This window comes from Musa acuminata, chromosome BXJ2-9 (genome assembly GCF_036884655.1).
Source record: "Musa acuminata AAA Group cultivar baxijiao chromosome BXJ2-9, Cavendish_Baxijiao_AAA, whole genome shotgun sequence".
Lineage (NCBI taxonomy): Eukaryota > Viridiplantae > Streptophyta > Magnoliopsida > Zingiberales > Musaceae > Musa > Musa acuminata.
This window is the reverse complement of record NC_088346.1, coordinates 2,121,300-2,140,910: the sequence shown is the minus strand read 5'-3', so window position 1 is coordinate 2,140,910 and position 19,611 is coordinate 2,121,300. Positions and strand designations below refer to the sequence as shown.

The window sequence follows — 19,611 nt, the reverse complement described above, 5'->3', positions numbered from 1 at the left end:
ATGAAGCTCATGAACTTGAACATGAGACTTATCACTTGCCGAGCCGAAATCAACCCCGCAAGTTCGATTAGCTCGATCTCTCCACACCAAGGGGCTCCAACAGCCGTCCGACCCACCCTGCCCCAAGACCCCGCGTCGCGAGCCGCTCAACGGTGAGATCACGAGAGCACGACCCTCAAAGCGAACGAGCGGTCCGGAACCCATCATCATTTAATGGAGGGCCCTGGTTCCTTCTATTTTCCGTCGGTCAGCAGCTACTAGTGAAGGAAGCGAGGGGTAGGGTTGCAGCAGCCTCGCATACCACCACACTCGGCACCTTCCTCCTCTTCTTCCCTCCCCCTAGGGTTTCCTCAGATCTTCCCGAGAATGGGGTCTTCTCTCCCGCCCAGGGAAGCTAATCTTTTCAAGGTCATCGTGGTAAGTGCCCTCTCTCGCTATCCCGCTCGATCGCCGGCAGTTCCGGTTCATCCGGTGTTTGTGTTCTTTTTCCTCATCCGACCCGTTTCTTGTATTGGATTTTTCGGAGCCGGTGCTTGTGGTGATTTCGATGATGGTCTGGTCATGTCGTTGCTGAAATCGGCGGTTCTTTACGTTTTCTTGTTCTGCACCACTCCGTCACGCATATTTTCGGAACCAGGAATTGACGGGATTAGGTTTTAGCTGATCGCTTCGAGATGGATGGGATGACGTTACATCACTCCGCGAAGTCATTGATGTTACATAATTTGATGGAATTCTCTATTGCCTGACAAAATTTGTACCTATGTTTGGATGTTTGCTTCTCCATTTTCGTGTTTAGGACTACCTTCAGCTGATTATTTCAGAATTAGGTAGGTTTTGGAGCGAAGGGTTCTTTGCTTTTGGCTCTGAATTTTTCATGACCCAAAAGCAAACGTAGTACAAGATTATCATCTTAGTACCAGTGGCAGCTTTATGTCACCAGATCTTTCAACGTTTGTCTGAATAATTATTGTGCACCTTTTGTACAAATAATTTGTATGAGTTAAGTGAAATAAAAAAGGCTTTCCGTTTCAAACTAGCAACTTGTCAACTAGTACTGCTGTTGAATGCGTGCAAAATTCAGTCAGCTCGACTTTGTTAACATTTTTGTTTCAGACATACATTTGCTGGTTTTTGCAATCCATGGGCTGCTATCTTCTAGCTAATCCTATTTGGTCGTCTACATTAGAATCAAAGATTCATGATTTCATATAAAATTTATTTTTTAAAAAATATATAAGTCAAGACATGTTTGTTGTTGACGTGCTTTCAAGTGTATTATGCTATATTTGTTAAACCAAGTGGGACCAAGGTCTGGAACTATTTCTTGAATGAACTTCAGAATCCCCATCATCATTCAGTTGGGGTATCCTTGTCAGTTATTCTGCATACAAGCATGGATGTATTAGACAACTCCGTACAAGTATAACCCGAATTGGCAAGAAGCGAAATAGCATATGATGCAGGAGATCCTTTTTTGAAAAAGACATATGTAGTTGGCACTGACTACAATTTGAAACCTTTTGGTATATGTGAGAGTGACTGTGACAGACCAATATGTACTTGATAAAGAGTTCCAAGATTTAGCACTTATATAGGCTACACTGGTTATAATTGTACATAGTGATGCAGCATTATTACCCATTAGGATGTATCATTTCAGAGATTAGTTCCCAACAACAAGTTTGCCATTCTTCAAATTTAAGAAGGTAATACCACATGTAGCAGGGCAATATAATGAAAGCTAACAGATCCAGTGTCTGGTCTTTGTTGAAATTAGTTACTTGCCTTCTAGGCATCAGCAACACTAGTCCTTTTGGCAGACGTAACAAATTTATGTGCCAGAGCTTTTTCTGTACTAGCATGAAGTTTTTAGAATGTTGCACTGACTGACCCATTATATTCTTCATTCATTTGTCACCTATGAAATCCTAATCAGCTACTTGGGTATTGCAAATTTCAAGTCTAATGTCTTTTTATAAATAGTGTAATAGGTATTTTTTTTAGAAAGTGTTGGAAGAATTTGTTTGAGTTATTGCATGTTTTCATCTATTATCTGCATAAATAATTAAATAAATTATTTGTTATTTGAACAATCACTGGAAGAATTTGTCTTATTAAAAAAAGTTCTAGAAGGCATTAGCTTGACATTTTTCAACTTTGCCTCCTTTGTATGGTTTCTCAACATCAAGCTAAAGCAAACATTTTCTTTTTTCTTCAGAAATCATATGAGACCAAACAGTATAAAAAGGGACTAAAGTCTGCAGATTCTATCTTGAAGAAGTTTCCTGAACATGGAGGTAGGTTTGTGAGAGGTCTCAGTGCCTTGCCTCTTTTCTGTATTCTCACTAACTTGTTTTAGTATGATTGTTGGCTGATGTCATGTTTCTACTGCCGATAGAAACCTTGTCCATGAAGGGATTAACATTGAATTGCATGGACCGGAAATCAGAAGCATATGATCTTGTTCGTCGTGGTCTTAAGGTTAGCCAGTAATTTGCACAAAAAGAAAAAAAAAGTTGCTTTGTACTTTATATAAACTTTGTGTTGTGCTGATTTCTACCTTTTGCAGAATGACCTTAAAAGTCATGTGTGCTGGCATGTTTATGGTCTACTCTATCGGTCAGACAGAGAATATAGAGAAGCAATTAAGTGCTACAGAAATGCTTTGAAGATTGATCCTGATAATATTGAAATTTTGCGTGATTTATCATTGTTGCAGGTTGGTATGGAAGTGCCAACTCTCTGTTGAAATTACTTTTAGATTTTTTTTGAAAATGAAATTAAAGTTGTCTTCTGCTTTTTGCTACTGAATGTGGTTAGCTGTGGTGAAATTTACGGGTGTATAGATCTTAGAACTCAGAGGCATTGGTCATGCTTTTCAGTTATTCGGTCCTTTGATCCTGTTGTGGGTCATTATGTTGTCTGATGATTTGAATCATCTTTAGCCTGGTACAGTTGATGAAAAAACAAGAAGCTATGATTCCAATCATTTGGGATTGGCACTCAAGTAGAACTACTTTTTTTCCTCCTTGATTAAGATTTTGGTGGTAATATCATTTTTAACTAAGAACCATCAAAAGCTTCCCTTTTTGGTTTAATAAGTGTTTCTAGGAGTCCTTGTACCACTAATCTTAATTTAGTTCCATCATCTAACTGATACATTTGCATGCCACAAGTTCTTCATTGTACCCTTAATCGGAATTATCCCTAATTTTTCAAGAATGCAAAGCATTTCTTATCCAAAATATAGGGTGCAGATTAAAATGTATATACAAGTAATTTTAGGTGTAGACTCAATTGAGCACAGATGTCTTAATGCTAAGTCAAGGTTTCATTGAGGTTTGAGCATTACTTGCAGTTCAATCATCAAGGAAGTTTGTCGAGAAAACTGGATAGTGAAAATGTTGTGAGTGGCTAAATTGTTTTGTCAGAACTATAAAGACCATTTTTCAACATTACATCATTAAGAATCAGCACTTTGGACGCTGATACAAGACATATATTGTCAAATGATATTTTCTTTACAAGTTTTAAAGTTGTAGTTCTGCACAAACTTGGTAATTGATGCTGAAGCATGTTGGTTCCGTAAGAATGGATCAGTAAGGCCAGCAATCAAGTCTTACAGAAAGCCATATTTATTGCACCATTAATTCTTTCTCAATTTTCATCCATTAAATCTCGAGGACATGATTCAAGATTGATTTTGGAGATTGCAAATTTCATGGAGATTTAGGATCACCATATTTTTTGTTCTGAAATATTTTAGGTGATTCTATGCTTTCTGGCTATTTTGATTGTTAAAATGGTTGAAAACACAACTGCAAGTAGGCAATGGAAGGAAGTGAACCTGATTGGGAAGGAAGGAAGTGAACCTGATCTCGACAGTTTGCCAATGGAAGGGATGGTAGATCATCTTAACCTAAGGGACTTATCTTCTGAAGCGCATGTAGAATGTTCTAGAGATGGATAATAGCAGCAACAATAGCTACTCCAACCAGGTTGTGGTTGGGCATGCAGGTGGAGGGAGTGAGATCTAAGTCTATAGAGGGGAAGGCAAGGTAGAGAAGGCTGAAAAGGGTCTGGAGTTCCTTTCCTTTTCTGTTATTAGGTGATGTTAACAGCAACGGCTTGACATTATCAAAACCTATACATAAATATTTCTGGTCACGATTGTTACATAAGAATCTGTTTATGAATAATGCGTGATTTGTCATTTATACCATCACATAAAAAATTTTAGTTCAAGAAATGTTTGGGTGCCTCTTTAAATTTCATGGGTACTTGATGCCCAGAACCGATCATCCTCTGTTGGTTTGTACTGATTGTTTGGTGGTTTCAGTTTGTTAATTAAGAAGAGAGCTTTCCATGTTTTAATTTTCATGTTAATGTGAATTAAGCTTAAATTGTTGTGTTTTTGTAATGTTTTTACTTATGTTTTGTTATTTCTTAAAAATGTTGTTTTGTCTTTTTCTTTTCATGTTACTTGGATTCTCTTGGCTAATTGATGTCATAAATGTTTTATTCAAGTTTAACTAAAATTTGTGTATGAAACAGTAATACATGCTTTTTTTGCAGGTACAGATGCGGGACCTGATAGGGTTTGTTGAAACGAGACAGCAACTTCTGGCATTGAAGCCAAACCACCGGATGAACTGGATTGGCTTTGCTGTTGCTCACCACTTGAATTCCAAGTAAGTTTTATTTCATTCGGAAAATTATTCCAATAATTCACGAATGCCCATCGATTTTTTTACTATAAATATATCAATAAAATTTCACAAAAATTGGAAGTCTTCTGTTTCATAGGATAGTAAATTACATTTAAACACATTTGTCCCTTCTATTTGGAATTTGGTGAGAGAACTATATTCTTTGGTAGTTTGGTTCAATCAGAACATAGTATGTTAACCTTTTCTAGGAATTGATGGTTAGGATAGCATTTTAATATGGATGATACGCGTATGATCTAATATCCATTGCATGGTACAGAATCATGGAGATTGATATTCATAGCAGTACTATATGGAGAATACACAAATTCCCTGATATACATTGCATGATACGGAAGCACTGAGATCAATATTAAAGCATTATTATAAAAATGGCACTGGAGAACCAACAAACATCTGCAATTAAATGAGAAACTTGACCATATTGATGGGATATTGTCTCCATGCTCATCTTTGAATTTTGCATGATAGGTTTTCGGCTAGTTATTTTGATTGCATTGCTGCTGGTAAATTCAAATTTCTAAACTTAATGAGATATTAAGGTTCCGGTTTTTGGTACTTCCATAAAACCACACAACGGCTTACTTCTTGTGATGTCCTTTATCATTGGGGGAACCAGCATGACGATGACAGGTCATTCAAATTCCATGTTTGTGTGCAAGCTAGCGCCAAAAGGACTTGTAAAGGAATGTTTGTTCTAAGCTAGCAAAATTATAATGGAACATAGGTGGATAAATTGTTGGAAGTTGATATTAGTAATTTTGATACTTAATAATCTCTAATAAGTTCTCTTAGTATTAAAACATAATCTTTTTGTTACTTATCCTTGATTTCTGTATCTGATAGTGCTTCAAAGGCAATTGATATTCTAGAAGCTTATGAAGGAACACTAGAAGATGATTATCCTCCAGAGAGTGAGCGTTATGAACATGGTGAAATGCTCTTGTATAAGGTATACATAATGTTTATAAATGTAACTTCAAGCCATTAGTGTATTTTTTCTTTTTTTTGTTAATTATATTTTTAGAACTAATTATTCTTCCTCTCCAATTTTATGTAGTAACCAAGATTGTAATAACTAGGCCGGTTGTCTCACGTGTCACTATGTGAAGAGTTTGGTTTGGTAATTCTTTTGCATGGGAGGATTTGCAATTATGATCCCCATGCACCGAAAGTTGCCTTCAAATTTTTAGACCAATGATTTAATGAAGTTTCCGTGTTACAATTTTCAAGCTAAAGTAACATTGTGTTGATGGTGATTATGTTACACTATGACATCCTATGGTGATTATAAATGTTTTCCCAGTATTTTTACTCCATACTTTGGTATGTTATAGCTTATTTTTCTTTCTTTGTATGACTAATCAACCTGCTTGATCAGTGCCAAATGGTGGCTCCTACCATTTGTAAGAGTAATTTTTCATGGGAACATATAAAGTGTGTAAAGTATATATATCTTTAAGAGCGGACATTAATTAGTACTGCTTTATGGAACTTGTAGTTTATTTGAAAGATGTATGGTCAAAGGGAACCTTGACGCCTATGGTCACGTGCTAATTGTAAAGCATCTTTATTTTGTGCTATAATGTTTCGACAGAAGGCTTTGTTCTGTCCTGTGAATTATCAGCGGATGAAGTAATACAATTTATGTTGGGTCCTTTTTTTTCTTTCACCATTCATAATTCTTTTGTACTATAATGGATCGGCTTTGTTGGTGAGCATGAGGAAATTTATACAACAGGCATATTTTACAGATTTCATTGTTGGAGGAATGTGGGTTATTTGACAGAGCACTGGAGGAAATGCATAAGAAGGAGGCTAAAATTGTAAGTTTTCACTGTGGCTGATGCAGTTTAGGTTCATGATCGATAGTCTTAGTTGGACAAATCATAGATGGAAAAGTTGGCATATTTTACTTGAAGGCCTTAATAGTCAATATCAGACACCATTTTGGTGCATTAGATCATCTTTTACAGCATATCTGTTACCTGTATGCTTAATGTCTCATCAGGTGGATAAGTTGGCTTTCAAGGAAGAAATGGCTTCTATAGTCTTGAAGCTTGGTCGTTTTGAGGAAGCAGAGAAAATGTACAGGTTCCTGCTTGTTATGAATCCTGATAATTACAGGTAAGTAGTTTGATAATATTCCACTTCATATAAATATGCATTTTTTTTTTATCGTGTATATGTGAATTCAAGGTTCAAAATTGTGTACTAGTAATGCACCAGTCAGGACTCGAATCAGTACTTTATCATCTTGTACGGGTGTATTGAGTGTCGGTATGTCGGTATGTACCAAGTTTTAAAAAAAATCTGAAAAAACAAAATAACAAACTGACTGATACCAGACCTGTACAGATGGTACAGGCTCTGTACCATGTGTACCAGATGGTATAGGCCCTATACCAGACAGTACAGCCTTGTATGCTCCTATACCAGATTGTATAGGCTCCATACCAGACAGTACAGGCCTTGCATGCTCCTCTACTGACAGAGCAGGCCCTGTACTGGGTGTAGCAGATGCTATAGGCCCTATATCGGACAATACAGCCCCTGTATGGTCCTGTACCAGACATACCACCCAGTTTATCTTGATCTGCATATCGGTAGGTTTACCTTTTTAATTTCCACTATCCTCTTTCTCATTGCTTTTTGTTGTATTTTCATCTCTTTCTCGGTTCCTATTCATTCTTTTAACTGGTCACATCAGTTGATCAAGAATAATTTTGATCAAGATAGTTGGTTCTTCTAAATAAATATTTATCTTGCTTTAAACTGACTGATACCCATTGGAAATGGCTATACCAATAAAATTTATTCTTTGGTGGACAACTGGTTTGACTGACATTAACTAATTTTAGCAAATCTTTAGAAGGTTTTGAGTTCTGAAGTCTCCATAGTCGAGAAGTCTGGAATCAGGGTCAGCCCTTGCCAATACTCTTCCAGCTGCTTGTTCAGCCATCCCTAAAATTTATGCAAATGATATAACATTATGCACATTTGGGTAGCATTTATACTCTGTTGATGTGCTCTTTGAAATAGTCACCACAGATATATTGTCCTTGATAAAATCTTGTCTATGGATAGCTATTTGAAACCATGGCTATATATCTTGTTGGACTCTACTTCTAAACAAAAAATATTTAATCACCGAGCGACTTCCATTTGTAAATATATAAATCTTGGTCATGATTATCTATTTTTATTACCAAAGCTAGCTATATTGGACTAATATCTGCATCGAGAATAAAATTACTCTCTCAAAATGGGGTGAGATGATTAACAAGACAATCCTGTTGCTTAGACAGAAGTATTGGAATTTCCATAAGCATTTTGCAGTCATTTCGCTAGGGGTAGCAATGAATTTACAGTTCTTTGTTCTAAACTTACTCAATGTGGTTGATTGCTATATTTCGTGTTTTCTGTTTCTTGGCCATTTTCTTTCTTGCCTGATAAGGTGTCTTTTTCTCTCTTTCTTCCTTGAATTGAAAAAGAAAAAGGGTGCGGGGGATGACTGGGTGGGGGGGGGGATCTTTATCGATTAACTTCGTTCATTGTTGTGCATCAAGAGTTGTTTCATATGCAGTTTAATTTTAAATGACTTTGGCTTTTTGGTTATGTTTCATCCCTTTCTTAATACAAACTGTCAACACATTTTGGAGGATTTGAACTTTGTTCATTATTGTTGCTTACTTTTGAACAGGTACTTTATTGGCCTGCAAAAATGTCTTGGACTATATTCTGATAAAGGTGAATATACGTCTGATGAAATTGAAAGATTAGATGCCTTGTATATGTCACTTAGGGATCAATACAGTTGGTCTTCTGCTGTCAAGGTAAGATAAAACTTCGTTCGTTGCTTGACCATGATGCTGCTCTATGTTCTGTTATTCTTTTCAGTTACACTGCTATAATTATTGGTAGGAATGAGAAAGATCTAGCCTTTCTCTTGTTGCAAGAAATTAGCAACATGCCTGTTAGAATGTATTGGTTCTTTCGAAACAAATTGAATGTTGATTGCGCATAGATATACTCTACAATAAAACCTTTTTCTTCTTGATTGTGTTAATGCCATCATGCTCTATTTGCTGATTAGTTATGCAAGCTTCTTAATCTTTATGAAAAAATATATTTTAATTGGATTATTTATTGCTGTGTCATCTTTTTGGCTCAGCGAATACCACTTGATTTTCTAGAAGGGGACAAGTTTCAGGAAGCGGTGGATAACTATGTCAGGCCTTTATTAACTAAGGTGGGAAGAACTCTGTTACCATATAATTTGTTGTGGATCTTGTGCTATAACATATTCTGTTCCGTTATGGGTCATGTTGTCTCTTATTTTTTTTGTACTTTTTTTATTATTATCTTCAAATTAGGTATATAATGGATAACCATAGCTAACATTTGTCACCTATATTCATTAGGGTGTCCCCTCATTGTTCTCTGATCTTAGTCCGTTGTATGACCACATCGGAAAGGTATGCAGAATCACTTCAAAAATGATTATGCAATTTTTTTCCTCCCAAATTCTGTATTTTTTAAAGTCAAAAGTTGACATGATCATTGAGTAGTTGAATCCCTTTTGCAGGCATCTATTCTTGAACAATTATTTCTTCACTTGGAAGACTCAATTAGGTCAACAGGAAGCTTTCCTGGAAGGTAAAATTGAGACCAAATTTTTTCTCCCTTTATATTTTGCATATTTGTGAATTATGTTAATTATAATGTGGGAAAAATAGTAGAGCACACTGTATTGGTGTAACATTTGTACAATTTATCAAGCAAAGGGCGTTGACACTTTTATCTGCTTGTATTTATATTTTTTTTCTCTAGGTGAAAATGTATGACTGAAAACAATTTTCTCCAGAGCACTTACTGGATGTGTGTGTATGTGTATGTTTATGTATATCTATATGTATATCTATATATATATATATATATATATATATATATATAGATATTTATATAGTATGTACAGTATGTTTCAGTGACTTGAATTTCGGTTAAGTAGAGAGATTGTTTCAGTGATTTGAATCTTATCAATTATTGAAGATTATATCAAAAAGTGGGTTTAACTAGCTATGGTGTAAAGGAGCTGGCTGGTTCAACTCGGGACAACTTGGGAATTGGCATTAGATTCATTTTGTCATTTCAAACTTTAATTCTTGCATACGCAGACCCTTTTGAGACTTCTTAATACATAATGTAAAAAGTAACAAGATAAAGGTTTTGACCAAAAATGTAAACCACTTTGCATCAAATTGAAATGACTGGGCACATGCACATGATTATGAGGTTTTGACATCATATTATCCTCTTCATTTAACAGTTATATTCCCTTTCGGAGGTTATAGAGATGTGAATCAACTAAAGGCACAAATTTTGCAACGCATTTTGTTAGACCATCTCATTGTAGAAACTAGATGGTGAGGAGCCTTATTTGAGTGACTCATTCATATGGAAGTAGAGCACTATCATCAGTTGATGGCGTCTTTTTTCATATATACTGAATATTGCATTGGCTTTTCGACCTTTGAAATCATCACTTTTCAGCCAACTAGAAGCATGTGTCTTCCAAACAATGGTCTGTACCTTCAAAATGGCTGCTAAACTTTCTGTTTAACATGCATGCTTTTGATGTAAAGTGCTTCTTGATAACAACATTTGTGAATCCTGTTTCTAAGGATTTAAAAAAATTTCAGTTCAAAAAAGGAGCCTCCTTCGACACTCATGTGGACATTGTTTTTGCTATCCCAGGTTTGTATTTGGTGTATCTTTTTATGAATTTAGAATTATTTTATGTGTTATATATGCCAAGATTTTTGCTTCTGTTGTGGTGCAGCACTATGACAGACTAGGCCAGTATGATCTTGCTCTAGCTAAAATTGATGAAGCTATCGAACACACTCCAACAGTGATTGATTTGTACTCCATTAAGGTTCGTGTCATAAGTCAATGATATTAAACTTGGGGACCTAGTATTTGATTGTTACTTGTATTTCTATTTTAGCAGTGTGAAGTTTGTCATATGCAAAATCTTAATTGGTTATGTTTGTTTTGATTTCTGAAGATACAAAAACTGTTCGGTAGAAGTTAAAAGTTAAAACCCTTCCATATTTTATGTCCTGCTTATTTCTTGTATAATAAAGGAGGGTGGCAATTTATTTTGTTCAGAAAATTATGATGCACTTTTCTAAATTTCTGTTATTAATCATTGAAATCAAGATTTTCTTGAGTTTCAAGCTTTATATCTTCAGAGTTAAAGGTTATAATTATACATGATAATATATAACCCTGTTCCTCAAATGCAGGTGCAGATCTATGTTTTCTAAATACAATTTGATAATATGATTTTTCATGGTGTCAAGTTAAAAGAATTAAACATTAGATATAACACGTAGCAAATAAGAATTACAACTAGGAACCCATGAATCTATTATTACAGTTGTTAGCTAACTAGATGATGATGAATTCTGAACAGTAGAAATGAGAAAAGTGCAAAATGATTATTGATTGGCACCTTAACTATAGAGTCTTCTCTAGATGTCATGTAAGATATGCCTTTATGAAAACACTTGGTATCTGCAACAAATGTAAAATCTATCAAAAGCTTGTGCATATCAGATTGTTTTTGATTAAATTTTGAGAGCAAAAGTCTTGAACGCTAGAACCCTGTCTCTAAGATTAGTACATCCCCATCTTAGTTTTCCAGATTGTTAACCAGGGTACCAGTGGACCTGGCTGAAAACCTTCATAATTTCGAGTATTGACAACGTACTTTACGTGCACCTTCTACTTGATTGGTTAGCCATGATGATGCTGGAAACAGTGTTGGATGAAGACTTCATAATTTGGCCCTGTACGAAGAAAGATGGTCTGGAAGTGGTTTTATGAGGAAATTTTTATGATTCTCCAAGTCCAGATGTAGTTATAATGGAAGACATTTCAGAAGGCAACAACAACAACAATAAAGCCATAAAGTCCTAACATCTTGGGGTGGCAAAAGTTAGAAAACTTGCATGAAAGGTGGTCTACATGTATAGTTTGTTAAGACCTGGCCATGTGAGGACAGCATTTTTAGGATGCAGTATCATGGGGCGATTAAAGTTTCTTCTCAGCGAGATGTGATCAGACCTTATCAGGAAAGGGGTCTCATTTTGATGTCTGCAGTGTTCACACCAGTATCTGTGCTTGTTAGGAAATGGAGATCAATATGGCACAATTGGACCATGTAAGACTCCTACCAAGCTACTTCATGCGTCTTGAAGCCTCTGACTTCATTTGTTCTAGTAGTATGGGACACACAGTAATCTGTGTTAGGGTGATATTTATTTTGACATCAGATATTTATTTTGGCTGAGGCTTCATGTTATGATTAATATTTGAGCATCTTAAATTTCTTTGAGAAGTGCCCTCCAGATCGACAATTGTTCTTGTTGTTAATTCTAAGCAAACCTCTGTAATCAGTGGACTGAATTCCTTTGTTAAAATTTTGAAATAATAAATTGTCATGTATTCATTTACGGCATTAACATACTCTCTGCTGATACAGGGCAGAATATTAGAACATGCAGGTGATTTGCCTGCTGCTGCTGCCTTGGCAGATGAAGCTAGGTCAATGGATCTTGCTGATCGTTACTTAAATAGTGAGTGTGTTATGCGTATGCTTCAAGCTGATCAGGTATTACTGTCAAAAATGGATGTTCAATGTCCCGAATGATATTCTTGTTTGGATCAATTTTTGCTTTTGCACATGGAAATAATATTTTTTATGCATTGATTGATGAAGGTTGGATTAGCAGAGAAGACAGCTGTTTTGTTCACCAAGGATGGTGATCAGCACAATAATCTTCATGACATGCAGTGCATGTGGTATATATGTTTGAATTTCTTATCTCATTCTTTACTATTTGCTTGAAGAATCTGGCATATGTACTGGCACCTTTTTTTTACTCTATGTGTGTGTGTCTTGTGTAAGGTATGAACTTGCTTCTGGTGAAAGTTACTTTCGTCAAGGTGATCTAGGACATGCACTCAAAAATTTCTTAGCTGTTGAGAAGCATTATTCAGACATGACAGAGGATCAATTTGACTTCCATTCTTACTGTCTGCGTAAAATGACTCTACGAGCTTATGTATCGATGCTGAAGTTTCAAAATCAGTTGCATTCACATGAGTATTTCCATAAAGCTGCAGCAGGTGCTATAAGGTGAAGTTTCCATTTTGATATGTTCAGATGTTTATTTGACAAGGTTCTTCATTGCAGTGTGTTTTTTAACAGTTTGACTTGTTCAAGTGTTACCGTATTATTTTTAAATATACTTCACACCTTATTAGTTTATAGTTACAATCAAAACTTAAACTATGACAAGATAGACAAATTTTTTATCATTTATACCTGATAATTTTTCACCTAATTGAAGAAGTTTGACGATGAAATGAATAATATTTTTCTTCTTGGTACTCTACATCATGATCTGAAAAAACTTTGAAGAAGGATTAATAGCCAGATTTCCATAAAAGCATTTAATTCTTATGTTCTTCATTATTCTCTTCAGCTTAATTATGGGTGCATCATCAACTACTGAAAATTAGTTTTAGTGCATAAAAAGGAAATATAGGTGCTTGTTAACTTATTTTGAAGAAAACAAAATAACATCTTTGACTATCATGCAGAAATTGACCACCAGAACCAGAAAGTATTTGAATTCTAAACTTTTGAGGCCTCAAAAAACTGATCCTCCCATCTGCACTGCTTGATCTGGATGCTGTCAATACTGATGTGGTTTAATAGTCAGCCTTGTTTTAACATTAGCTATAGGTATCGAGATCTTTTCTGACTGTATCGCCCCAGGTCTTAGGGCAAATACATTTGCTGCTTTGGCATGGTATCTTGTCCTTAGTGGTTCCATCAACATAATTGTCTTTTCTTATGCCATAAGCTTTCTGGACTATCAACATGAAACACTTCATCCTTGCTATAACCAGAGTTGGTCCATATTAACATGTTAAGCAAATCATTAGGTATTTGTTTTTGTTTTCTTTTTTGTGTATGTGTGTTGGGGAAGCAGGAGGGAAGAGAGAGAGAGAGAGAGAGAGAGAGAGAGAGAGAGAGAGGAGGTTTGAGGGGGTGTTGAGGTGTGACCTATGATTCTTTGATCACAGAAAAATTAGATGGCAAAACAGAAGATATTATTTCCTTACTAAATAGATCCGCTGAGGGATGCTCTCATAACACATATGCTCAGCTGACTGTTTAACTAGGAATCTGCTAATGTTGTATACAGGATTTTACCTTGAAAAACATTTATGTAAGTACTTTCTTTTTGCTTGGAATTTTAATTGATTCAACTCTTGAAAAAAATGACATTGAATGTGACCTTTTAAGTGCAGATGCTACATGAAGTTGTATGATTCTCCATCAAAATTGATGACAGAGGAAAGTGATGAGATGTCAAAGTTGCCTCCTTCACAGAGGAAGAAAATGAGACAAAAACAGAAAAAGGCGGAAGCTCGTGCCAAGAAAGTAATCTTGCTAGTAGTTTGTAGTCATAGATGTTGTTCTGTTGGGATGTTTTCCTTGAAAATTCTCTTTGATATTCCACAGGAAGCTGAAGAAAGAAATGAGGAGGAAACAACTTCTTCTGGCATGTCTAAATCCGGCAGGCGGCCAAATGTCAGACTTGTTGATTTAGATCCTCATGGGGAAAAGCTCATGCAGGTTCCTTAATTCAAACAATTATTGTTCATCTGAATTCTTTTTTCTTTTGGCTTTGCAATGCAACTGCTTACTGGTGTTCTCACTAGGTAGTTTAGAATGGATCTTCCAAGAAAATCTGCATTGGTTTTTATGATACTGCTTAAACAACTAACTGAAGTTATGCTTTCTAAGCAGGTCGAAGATCCACTATTGGAAGCTACAAAATATTTGAAATTGCTTCAGAGCAACTCTGCTAATTCATTGGAAACTCATATTCTTTCTTTTGAAGCAAACATGAGAAAACAGAAGATTTTGTTAGCATTTCAGGTAAATTTATAGTTAATGCAGTTCTTTAATATCTCACTTACTGCTTAAAATGTTATTATGCTTCAATTACTGTATAAAACATTGTTCTCACAAATGAGCTGTTCCAAATATGATATATGTTTATCTACTTACTACCAACCAGGCAGCAAGCCTTTCTTAATAGGGTTTGTTCAGCATGTGAATTAAGAATGTCTCCACAACTTATGAAAGAGTAATTTGTAGTCACCCTCCATGCTTGATATCGCAAATAAGATTTCAGATATAGTCAAGAAGAATGGATGAAATAAAGAGTTTTGCTTGCTACCCAGAATTCTGTTGATGAAATAAATCTAGAATTCTGTGGTTAAAGCTAAAAACAAGCAAAGGAAACTGTAATTTTCTTAATTGGGTCCAAACAAGTTTAATATGTATGCCTGCTACCCATACATTGTTAGTACTTCTAACATCTTATGTGATCTTAAATTGAACTTTATGCCAGATGTTGTATATTCACGTTGCAAAGATTGTTCTTTGATCTCCACCTTTGTTATTGTTCTGACTTCAAAATTTCAATTCTTCAGGCTGTTAAGCAGCTGATTAAATTGAATGAGAATGATCCAGATAGTCATCGATGTTTGGTATGTCTTGTCAACTAGCAGATTTTCTTAATTTAACTTTTGCTTCTAAACTGTCACTTGTCCTAATTAAAATGAAAAGGAACATATTCAAATTAGAAGCACTGATGACTGATTTGTCTACATCTTTGTATAGTGTTTATAGTCTTATAATCTTTATGGATTTCAATCATATTTATTTCAGTTAGCCGAAATATTTTATTTACATTTAACTATGGTCTTGATTATAGCCTTTGCTTGTGTTCATATTGGTCAGGTTCTCATTTTCTGTGACAATCAGTTAGCATACTTTAATATTTTAAGGAACTACACATTGACCTTATTAGAAAGGGATAAACTGGCAAAAAAGTTCTAATTTCAGAGAATGCAAGTTTTCACTGAAAACTGTAGGTTTGATGTTGTGGTAATAGAATGGTGGTGCAATTTTCTTGTGGAGGTTGCTTGAATTTGAGAGGCAATTACTACCAAATTTGAGCTGTGTTTATAACATGATTGAGTTTTTGGCTATGTCGAGTCTTTGTTGAGACATCCGAGTTGGTTAGTGCATTATTGCACAAAATATTCAAGGCCACATGTGTGCGTCATGTACATCATTTAATGTAATGAAAACATATTCTAATTTTTGTTAAAAAAAAGTTTTTGGCTATGACTTTAGTCATTAAACATTTGATACAAGTATTAACAAGTGATTTGGTTCTTTTCAGCTTGTTTTCTGTAGTGATGATAATAGGACCTGACTGCCCATAGGCAACACACATGTGGCCCATGGGTTGAGCATGGGACTATATTTTTCTAAACCTGGATCTGCATCCAGATCCAGGTCTGATCAGAACTTAGCTATTTTACTCAATACTCCGTGCATATGTTTATTTCTAAACCTGTGCAACATATATCTTGTGATGTCAATGATGTCTTTGCTTTTTTTCATCGGTTTGCTTGAAGATTTGGGTGGTCTTTAAATTTCTATTTTTTATAAATTAATTCGTTTTTGTAACATGGAATTTTAATTATATATATTAATATTAATATAGCAGTTTTTTTTTTCACGACACCTGAACACATCTTGGACCTGTGCTCAACCTTGGCTGATTCAGACTTGATTTCCTGTTACCAGAACCCAGCAACTAAAGATAGAAACAAGCCTGATAATCATGTTTCTGTATATTATTTTTGACTTCTATAATTTTTCTGAGATCAAGTTATCTTGAGTGACTATTCACCTGATGACTCGTGAAAATTGAAAGTTAACTAATTTTCTAAGGTAGGATGATTGATAATCCAATCACAAAGATAAACCCTTTTCTTGTGTCTTCCTATTGCCTTGCTTGATTGTCTATTAATCTAAGCCTCCTATGCTTTGTACACCGTCTAGGATGCTTGTAACATTAAGGTGTGCTATGTTTCCTCACGCCTTGTGGATCCCATTCTTCATGCTTGTTTCCTGCATGCTCTGTTGCTTTTCGAAACTTGTTTCTTCTATTTTTTGTTCATAAAAGTAACACTAATCAGAAATTTGTCCTAAGACATCCTATGCTAATTGTTCTATAAATCTTAAAAGTACTTAACAAGAATCCTAATATCACTTTTACATCTGGAGTTTCTGTCATAATGAATGGAGCGGGATCAAGCACATTGATCACACCTGAAGAAAACTCTAGGTGTGTAATCCTATCTGGCCTATATTCCTGATTTTTATAATGCAAGCCTTTCGGCAAGGACTGCTTAGTGCAAGAATTTTAGATGAACATGATATACACTAATCACTTCACATCTGAATTATGGGTTTGGCATCTCAATGGTGGAACGGATGAAGCTGCTATTCTTGTTGCAAATTTCAGTAGCAGAAGCAATGCTGGAGAGATAATTTGAAGACAAAAGTGGAAGGAAAAAGGTGGGGCATGGGAATCATGATTAATTTCATAGTGCTATATAACCTGTGGGCACGTACCCTGTACAAGGGACTAGAAGATCAGCTACAAGTGATTGTAAATTAGAACCAGAAACAACTATAATATGTGCCAAGATTGGATGGGGTCAGACCGAGGCATTCCTGAATGTATATTATGACCCTCGAGGACAGTTTATATCAGAATGTGTGTTGCAGAAACTTCTTCGTTGTTTGATTTGGAATCTGAACACCTAAAAAAGAGGATCCAATTTTGTCCACTGTTGATCACATCATAGCATCAGACATCTTATGTGGTTCTGACATATGCAAGAAAGCTTTGTTTCTATTTCTTTTTTATATAGACATATATCAGATAAACATGAAGCATAAATGGCCTTCAACCTCCTTGTTCACCACTTACAGTTTTACCTTTGTAATCTAAAACTTTTAGCATCTGTTTTGGCCCGGTAGATTGTCACGGTCATTATTTTTGGTAGATTTATCCTGTGTACCATTTCACAGATAAAGTTCTTTCACAAAATTAGCAGCTTTACTTCACCAGTTTCAGACTCAGAGAAGCTCGTTTGGAATGTATTAGAAGCAGAACGACCACAGATAAGGTTGTTGATGTCTGTTTTACACTCAAATTCACATTGTTCTTGAAGTTGTTGATAGGTTTCTGGTTCTCATCTCTTGCAGTCAGTTGAATGGAAAGTCACTAATTGAAGCTAACAAATCTTTCCTTGAGAAGCACAAAGGTTTCTAAATCATTCCTCTTAGTGTGGATCACAAATTGTAATATTGTTAATATCATTTCTTTGATGTTCCAGATTCCTTAATCCATAGAGCAGCTGCTGCTGAAATGCTGTATGTTCTTGAGCCAGAGAAGAAGCTGGAGGCAATTAAATTAATTGAAGATTCAAAAAACAACATAGCAGTGGGGTAAAAATGCTCAAAACTTGTTAATGATTTATATACTTTATGTCACTGCGATTATGGGAGCAACTTTGATATGTTGCTGGATTTTTAAGCAGAAATGGGGCACTCGGTCCGGTCAGCGTATGGAAACTCCCAGACTGTATTACCGTCCACAGATTGCTTGAGACAGTGTTTGACGATCAGGGTGCTGCTTCTAGTAAGTACATGAGTATTAGTCAATTAAGCCTTCAACGCATACGAAACTGATAGTCATCTTGGAGTTTGGAATTTTTAGTTTAGTATATACCAAAATATCCTTCTTCCTGATAATTCTGTTCAACTGCAGGATGGAAAGCACGGTGTGCAGAATACTTTCCATGCTCGACACACTTTGGAGGCTGCAGAAACTCCACTCTTACTTGCACTTTAAATAACAATTTAAAAAATTTGCCAGAAAATGGGGTTGCCGCTAGCCAAGATGACAACCTCGCTGATTCTCATTCCTTGAATGGAGAGTTACATGCATTTAAGGACCTGAAAATTTCATAATATAGTCCGTTCTTTTGTCTAACCCTACAGGTGGAGACAAAAAGCTTAAGAGACGTCGATAAACTGAGTTTTCTGCACTCATTACAGTGACAATCCTTGATGAAGAGAAAAACGCATGTCCTTGCCGGAGCACTGCATTTTGTTGTCTCATAGCATTACGGATTGCATTATTGGGTTAGGACTCACATCTCGAGCAAATGCTTCTCTCTGGCTTGTTCCAAGATTGTATTGTTAATTATCATCTCATGAAAATGGTGGAAGATTTTCTCTTACGTCACAAGATCAGCTATTTCTTGATTATGAGTTAAGTGGCAAAGATATGAAAGCGGTCAGCTAGCTCTGCAACCAATGTTTTCAAGTAGTTGGCGTATAGTTTCGCATCTGATTATATTTTGTACTCCTTACGGACCATAAATTTTGTGCAATGTGTTTTTATTGAAGTACAAATTGTTTTGGCACAAACGACTCGTGACTCCGTCATTCTCCGACAGATGAATAATGTTGCGTTTTCATATCCGATTGATGATGATAAATGTATATTTCCTCGTCTCTCACAAGATCAAGTAATGCTGTGAAGTTGGCAGTTTGGTTTCAATCATATTCTTTTATTCTGTCTTGTGTTGTTGTGATTTGTATTTGTATAACGTGTGTCCTCAACCTAACATTAATATCTATGAATATATTTATATATAGAGAGAGAGCGAGAGATTACGGCTCATGCAAATGTCAAGTGGGTCAGTTCACCCGATCAGCAGAAGCATCTGTTCACGATAGTTCATTGGATTAAAAACTATGGAGTTCTGATACCTGCTGGAGATGATGAAAACTCACTAAAATAAACGACGTGATTCTTTGAATCAGGGGATGAACAATCCCATGTCT

At 35.6% G+C, this 19,611-nt stretch overlaps 1 protein-coding gene across 2 annotated transcripts; it reads left to right on the top strand.

Moving 5' to 3' along the window:
- Nucleotides 1–241: 241 nt before the first annotated feature.
- LOC135622376 (N-terminal acetyltransferase A complex auxiliary subunit NAA15-like) lies at nt 242–19,324 on the top strand. Of its 2 annotated transcripts, XM_065124170.1 has the most exons (26): nt 242–417; nt 2,222–2,300; nt 2,402–2,484; nt 2,573–2,722; nt 4,579–4,694; nt 5,580–5,685; nt 6,488–6,559; nt 6,745–6,860; nt 8,437–8,569; nt 8,908–8,985; nt 9,158–9,211; nt 9,322–9,392; nt 10,436–10,490; nt 10,576–10,671; nt 12,286–12,414; nt 12,523–12,605; nt 12,712–12,942; nt 14,127–14,259; nt 14,341–14,454; nt 14,629–14,760; nt 15,321–15,377; nt 17,785–17,882; nt 17,962–18,020; nt 18,093–18,204; nt 18,297–18,397; nt 18,527–19,324. In XM_065124170.1, the coding sequence occupies exons 1-26, from the start codon at nt 367–369 to the stop codon at nt 18,727–18,729; spliced, it is 2,712 nt and encodes a 903-aa protein (XP_064980242.1). In that variant the 5' UTR covers nt 242–366; the 3' UTR covers nt 18,730–19,324. The 2 variants fall into 2 exon arrangements, 1 of the variants encoding a protein (XP_064980242.1); XR_010491040.1 differs by lacking the exons at nt 17,785–17,882; nt 17,962–18,020; nt 18,527–19,324 and having other exon boundaries at nt 259–417; nt 18,297–18,335.
- Nucleotides 19,325–19,611: the final 287 nt, after the last annotated feature.

Excerpts from the sequence above, each read along its gene's own strand:
- LOC135622376 (XM_065124170.1), top strand. The coding sequence starts at position 367 with ATGGGGTCTTCTCTCCCGCCCAGGGAAGCTAATCTTTTCAAGGTCATC. Across the intron at positions 2,485-2,572 it reads TTGTTCGTCGTGGTCTTAAG|AATGACCTTAAAAGTCATGT; the intron begins GTTAGCCAGTAA and ends TACCTTTTGCAG. Across the intron at positions 12,606-12,711 it reads CATGACATGCAGTGCATGTG|GTATGAACTTGCTTCTGGTG; the intron begins GTATATATGTTT and ends GTCTTGTGTAAG.